The following is a 6,753-nucleotide window of genomic DNA, read 5'->3' as shown; positions in this document are numbered from 1 at the left end:
CTGGTAGTAATAGTAGCAGCAAACTATTAGTAAAATTGATGATAGTAAACTACCAATAGTTTACTACAGGTAGTAATATAATAGTAGTATTATCTTCTGACTTCCAAAGAATTTCTTCTATGACTTGTTTACTCAACTACTAATCTTTGACACACTTGCACAAAAACGAATTGAGACGTTCCTCCACTTCCGGGAATGAATGTTACTAAAGACAAATTTTAGTTGCACGCGCCCTCTAGTGGCAGACATTATGTGCAAGTGCCTGGCACCTGCAAGATAAAACTTCAAGACACCTGATTGGTGTTTAGAGCCCAAGCCAGCTGGTGGAGGCCACTGGGGTTAGCAGCACCGTCCATCCTTCAGGAAGCTCCTATCTTCAGGAGTTGGAAGACTTTTTTTTTTCTTTTAACTTTTAAGCTTTCTCCACCATAGGACCTAGGGTATTTGTGATATTCACCCTACCAAATTCCAACGTCCCTACCGCAATGACTTTTGGGCCACATCCTAGTTTGCTTTAAACACTACAAAGTCTTTTGCTTTAGTCAGTTAGCAAATATGAAGAGAGCAACAGCGATGTACCAGGCAACGGGACACAATAAACGACTGGTCACATGACTCACTGTGTAATTACACTGTGAAGCGCCATAAGTAAGTACAGATTGCCATGAGCACGCAAGGGGGGACTGGACTGGTAGGGGATGGCGGGATAGGGCCTTTGAGGGCTCGCTTGGGAATAAAGCCTTGAAGGGTGAGTGCAAAGAATTGGAAGGAGTGCCATGGAAAGAGACGAGCACGTGGAAAGGGCCGTAGACAGAGGAGACACGGGCATTGGGGAAACTGAGACTTTCTGCGTAGAGGTCAAAGAGGAAGGGCCTGTGCAAGGCGGGTCTGGTGAGGCAGGCAGGGGCTCAGCAGCGTGCCTAGGAGCCCCGGTTTCAGCCTAGAGGCGAGGGAGCCCATGGAGCCTGCAGTAGTGGAGTGGCTCTGATGACACTGCTCCCGCTGCCCGAAAATGTCGAGGGGTCGGCAAGGTGGGCCCCGGAGCAGCTGTAGCGACGGGGCCGGGGCGGAAGCAGCCGCGGAGGTGAAAGGCTTCGTGGCCAGCGCTCGGCGGCACAGGGCATCCGGCGGGTGTGGACGTGCCCTCTTTCGGGGCGCGGCTGGCGGCGTCTGTGCGGAGGAGGGTCGTTCGGGCGCCTGCGGTTTTCCTCTGGCTACGAACGGTGACGTTTCAAGCGTCGCTGGACGGCACCAGGGAGGACGCGGGGCGCCGCCTGTCCGGGTTCGGCTCCATCTCGCACTCCGCGGCGCCCGCGCCGGGCCTCGGCGTCCCTTCCAGACTCACAGGACACCCCCAGCTACACCGGAGCTCTCCCGCCCATGCTAGCGTCATTCCGGCTTCCGCATTCCTGGCCCAAGTTAAAGGTCATCTTCTCAAAGCCTTCCGGCATGCCCACCCACCGACGCCCCTGTCCGCCTCGCCCGCGAGCGAGGTCACGGCCCGCGGGGCGAGCACGCTCCTTGCTCGTGACCGCCGAGCCCAGCACATATTGGCGCCCCGCCCACCGCCAGGAAGGAATCTAGAACGCATCCCTGGCGCCGCCACGCGACGGGCGCGCCGGAAATGACGCACTCCCAGAGCCGTGTGCTTCCGGTCTGGAGGCCGGCGTGGGGCGGAGGCGGGGACGGGTTTCTCTGGCTTGCTAACTCGGCAGCTCTGGACGACTTGTGAACGGTAAGCAGTCGCGCGGTGTGACGACGTCCCGGGCCCCGGAGCTATGGGGGGTCCCCGTCGGTGTCCCCAGGCCTGACGGGGAGCGTGGGGGCGTGGGGCGGAGGCCTAGGGATGGGGCTGGCGGCAGCCCCACGAGCGCAGGACCCGGGCGTCTCGTCGCCTCGGCAAGGCCGCCGTGCCCGACAGGAGAGGCCCTGCGGACGGCTTGGCCCCCGGGATGTGGGGGATCGCGGGGGACCCCCCTGCACCGACAGGGGAGGGAGGCCGTTCTCCGAGGGCTCAGTGCGCCCGCGTTTCCAACATGGACCAGAGAAGTCGTGTGAATATCACAGAGTGATACACCTGGGCTGTGAGCTGTGGCCCTTACGCACCTAGGTCAGATGGTGTGGTCCCTGTACACTTAGGCCAGATCATCTGGGCTAGATGGTGTGGCCCCTGCACACACCTGGGTTAGATGCTGTGGCCCCTACACACCTAGACTGGGTGGTGTGGCTCCTACACACCTGGACTGGGTCATGTGGCCCCTACATACCTGGACTGGGTCATGTGGCCCCTACATTCTTGGGCTGGATGGTGGCTCCTACACACCAGAGCTGTGAGGTATGGGCCCTACACACTTGGGCTGAGATGTGTGGCCCCTATATACCTGGCCTATGAGATGTGGCACCTGCACACTTGGGCTGGATGCTGTAGCCTCTGCACATCTGGGCTATGAGTTGTGGCCCGTACAAACCTGGGCTGTGTGGTGTGGCCCTTACACACCTGGGCTGTGGTCTATGGCCCCTAGGCTATACCGCTGCACAGCTGTGAGTACTGTGGGCAACTGTAAGACAGTGGTGTTTTTATGTCTAAACACTTCCAAACATAGGAGAAGGTATAGTAAAAAATGTAAAAAGCAGTACACCTGTGTAGGGGACTGACCATGAGTGGAGCCCTGCAGGATGAATGTTGCTCTGTGTAAGTCCATGAGTGATGGTCTGTGGAAGTGAAGACCTAGGACATCACTGTTCACCACTGTGGTCTCTATGAGAGATGAGATAGCTAGAGAAAAACTAGGCAGGCAGGCCGACAGACAGGGCCGCCCTGGTAACAAAGTAAACAACTAAGCAGAAAGACTGAGCAGTCCCCATGACAAAGTAACAGACTTTCTGCTGCTGAGATTGGAAAACAACCTGTCAGCTCACAGCTAATGCTAACCAATCACCTCAATCTTGGGATTATATAAGGACCTGTTTTCCGCCCTAGACTGGCAACCCTCAGTTCCCTCCTGCTCTGGAAGCGTTTCTGTCCTCAATAAATCCTGCTTTCTCAACATCCAGCCAGAGTGTCCCTCATTCCTCTTGGATGTGAGACAAGAACCCTGACCTGAAGAGCTGCAGAAGATCATCAGAGCTGAGGAGCCAGGCACTTCAGAGACTGGCTTGCCAGCTGACAGAGCTGGCTGAACCAGAAAAGCTGCCAGCAGTAGGAGAGACTCTGAAGCTGAGACACTTTTGGGTCCGCCAAATCAGCAACACTCTCAGGGCTTCGCTTGCCAGTCCATTAGAGCCAACACTCCTAGGGCTAGGCTTGCCAGCTCATTGAGCTGACCACTCTCTGGGGCTTGTCTAGCTGACCCATTGAGCTGACACTCTGGAAGCTCAGGCTGACCTGAAAAATCTGTATAATCTATGGACACTGTATACTTAGGCTACACTAATGTTATAAGACATTTTTTTTCTTCAATAGTAAATCGAAGCTTACTGTTAATTTTTTATTTTATAAACAAAAAAGTTTTAAATTTTGACTCTTATAGCACTTAGCTTAAAACACAAACACATTATACAGCTGTATAAAAAATTTTTTCTTATATCCTTATTCTATAAGCTTTTTTTCTATTTGTACATTTTTCAATTTTTTTTTACCTTCTTAAACTTTTAACAATGCCTTCTTCTGGAATACTTCCTGAGATAACTGCCGGAGGCTGTTTACAATTAACTTTTTTTATAAGTAGAAGAGTACACTCTAAAATAATGATAAAAAGCATTGTAAATACATAGACTGCTAATAGTCATTTATTGACATTATCAAGTTTTATGTACTGTTCAGAATTATAAGTACTACACTTTTGTATGACTGGCAGTGCGGTAGGTGTGTTTACACCTACTGAGTAATTCTTTACACTATGACATTATTTCAGCAGCAGAGTCATGAGGCAATAGGAGTTTTTCACCTCCATTGTGAACATAAGGGACTACTATGGTATATGTGGTCTGCTATGACCTAAGCATTATGATTGTAGTGATTAATCTTTCATTATGGCTGCTGTTCTCACTCATTGCAGGAAAAAAAAATCCTCCAAATTACTAGGTAGTATGTAAAGTAACCAAACCATTGTTTCATTTTATGTTGGGGCAGATAATTTGTCTTAGGATAAATTACCTCTTTAAAATGTGTATGTACTCTAAAATGAGACCTATTTCTGAATATTAAGGAATATGTGTTAAGGGTATAAAAACAAGATATAATTTTCTGTATGAAATGTATCTTATGATTTAAACCATAATTTTAAATGGATTTGAAGATGATTTGAAATCACTAACTAGAGCAGTAGGAGAAGCAGACCCAGTGTCATCCCATGACTGCAAACGCTTTTGTATTTTTTTACCCATAACTCTGCCAGGAATAGGTAGAGCAACAAGCCTTATGCTAAAGGACAAGATCTTGTGAATGTACCAATCTGCTATGCAGATTGTCACACTGAAATGCAGACTTATCAAGAAGATTGGGGGAAAGTAGCCCTGGAACTTACAGATGATAAAATAGCCAGGAAAACTAAAGCATTGAAGGAATAACTTCATTCACTGTATTACTATGGGATTTTATGTTTTATGAAATAATTTGGTTTCTTAACAATTATTTTCCAATTTTAAGCAAGTATTTATATATACTCTTATTTTTAACTGGTGTGGTAGTTTCTCTAGTAAGTCGTAGATTTATAACAGGCATATCTATGCAGCATATTATAAAATTAAATATGTATACAGATACCTAAATGAAGTAAATAGTATTTTAATATTTAAAAGTTTAACATATGGGAGATACAGTGACATGGCATGTATCTTTAGTGTTGTTTTTTTTTATGATGACTAACCAACTGTGCTTGTTTTAAGGACTGATGCAGCCCCTCTGATAAAACCATGACCAGGTGGGCACGAGTCACTACCACACATAGCAAAAGACCCTTACCTGCAACATCATGGGAGGACATGAAGAAGGGGTCCTGTGAGGGAACAAGCCAGTGTAAACAGCCTGAAGCCAGTCGACTCTCCCTTAAAAATGCGGCACCCCAAGCAAAACATAAAAAGAACAAAAAGAAAAAAGAGTACTTAAATGAAGATGTGAATGGTTTCATGGAATACCTGAGACAGAACTCACAGATGGCTCACCATAGGGAGATTATAGCAACAGACAGTCAGGAAGTAAGGGAAGAAATTGCAGTGATTTTAAAGAAAGACAGTCGACGGGAAGGAAGACGACTGAAAAGACAAGCAGCAAAGAAAAATGCAATGGTGAGAGCATCACTTCTATCATGTTATTCACTTAGCTAGAAACGATTATTTATACTCACATATGGTGTATCTCAGCAGGTCTGGTGGCTGTTATGGCCTAGATTTATAAAGCATCATTTTAGGGGCTAGCACTTTTCTAGCACGTACATACTAGGCACTTGATGTACTGGCTAATTGTCAGAACAACATTACAAAGATGGCGGCATGATTCCCATGTTATGGAGGAAACAGACGTACAGGCAGTTAGGTAACTTGCTGAAAGCCACTCAGCTAGTCCTGAGGGGGAAACAAACCCAATCTGTCTGACTTCAAAACCTGTGTTCTTATCCCTGCCTTCCAGTAGCCCTTTCAAATAACCATTCAGAAAATGTCAAAATAATGAAGATTAGGTACAAAAGGTTAAATGTGTATGGTTCCTATTATTTGGAAAGGATGTTCTTTTGTTTTCATTCATGAAAAGCTGAGACCTAGGCAAGAGACCTGCAGGAATCACACTAGTTACTAGGAGCAGAGTTAAAACTCCATGAGTCTTTCCCTGGTCACATACTCCTGTTCCCCATGTTGCATCAAGAGGTGTTGGGGCAGCAGGCTCATTTCCAAGTAAGTCAGACACAGGAAATGAAACGTCTGGTGTACTCCTTTCCCTTGTCTGAGTTTCCCAGTCTTCTAGCAGGATACTTGATAAGAATGAGGACTTGTTGCCAGTCATTACACTTGGATTTTTTTGTTAGAATTACTAAATGTACATCACAATTTGCACAGTGTAGGGTAATCATGTTATAGTCGCCATAAGTGTGGCTTCTGACTGTTTCCAGGATGAGTTCTGTGTATTGTCATACTCAAAAATAATTATTTAGATATAATACTGATGAAACATCCCTGTGATGACCTCTTAAGGAAAGTTTTATGTTTGTAACTAAGCGGAAGGATATTGTTTTTCAAAAAAAAAGTTGGAGGACCTCTGCAATCAGCAATCACCAAACTTTTTTGACAATTTTTCCTTGAACCAGGGTAGGGGGATGGTTTCAGGGTGATTCAGGCACATTGTATTTATTGTGTACTTTATTTCTAGTATTATTACATTATAGTATATGAGAATCTAATGCCGCCACTGACAATTGATGGAGTTCAGGTGGTAATGTGAACCATGGGGAACTACTATAAATACAAATGAAGCATCACTCTCTTGCCCACTACTTACCTCCTGCTATGTGACCCAGTTCCTCCCAAACCACAGACCTGTACTTGTCTGTGGCCTGGGGGTTGGGGACCCCTGCTTTATATATCTTGTTGTGACCTGCTGTCAATTAATTTTCTTGCTGTTTTTAATACCTCTTAGTAAGAACAAGTTCTTAAATGCCAATAGGTTAATTAACCCTTTGCATTTGGAGACATCTCGTGGATCACCTACCAGCAACTTAACAGCACTTTTTTTTTTTTTTTTTTTAATAATTAATCAGTATTTTT

At 46.3% G+C, this 6,753-nt stretch overlaps 1 protein-coding gene across 1 annotated transcript in view; it reads left to right on the top strand.

The window, feature by feature from the left end:
* The first annotated feature begins 1,659 nt into the window (after window positions 1–1,659).
* ZCCHC9 (zinc finger CCHC-type containing 9) overlaps window positions 1,660–6,753 on the top strand; it is a 12,268-nt gene continuing 7,174 nt past the window's right edge. The window contains exons 1-2 of the mRNA XM_008054046.1: window positions 1,660–1,735; window positions 4,888–5,286. Coding sequence (XP_008052237.1) covers window positions 4,915–5,286 — 372 coding nt within the window. The 5' untranslated portion in view covers window positions 1,660–1,735; window positions 4,888–4,914. The remainder of the gene's footprint in view (window positions 1,736–4,887; window positions 5,287–6,753) is intronic.

Source organism: Carlito syrichta, unplaced genomic scaffold, assembly GCF_000164805.1.
Source record: "Carlito syrichta isolate Samal-C Ts95f unplaced genomic scaffold, Tarsius_syrichta-2.0.1 Scaffold288979, whole genome shotgun sequence".
Taxonomy (NCBI): Eukaryota; Metazoa; Chordata; class Mammalia; order Primates; family Tarsiidae; genus Carlito; species Carlito syrichta.
Note: the sequence above shows the minus strand (reverse complement) of the source record. Positions and strands in the feature narration are given on the sequence as shown.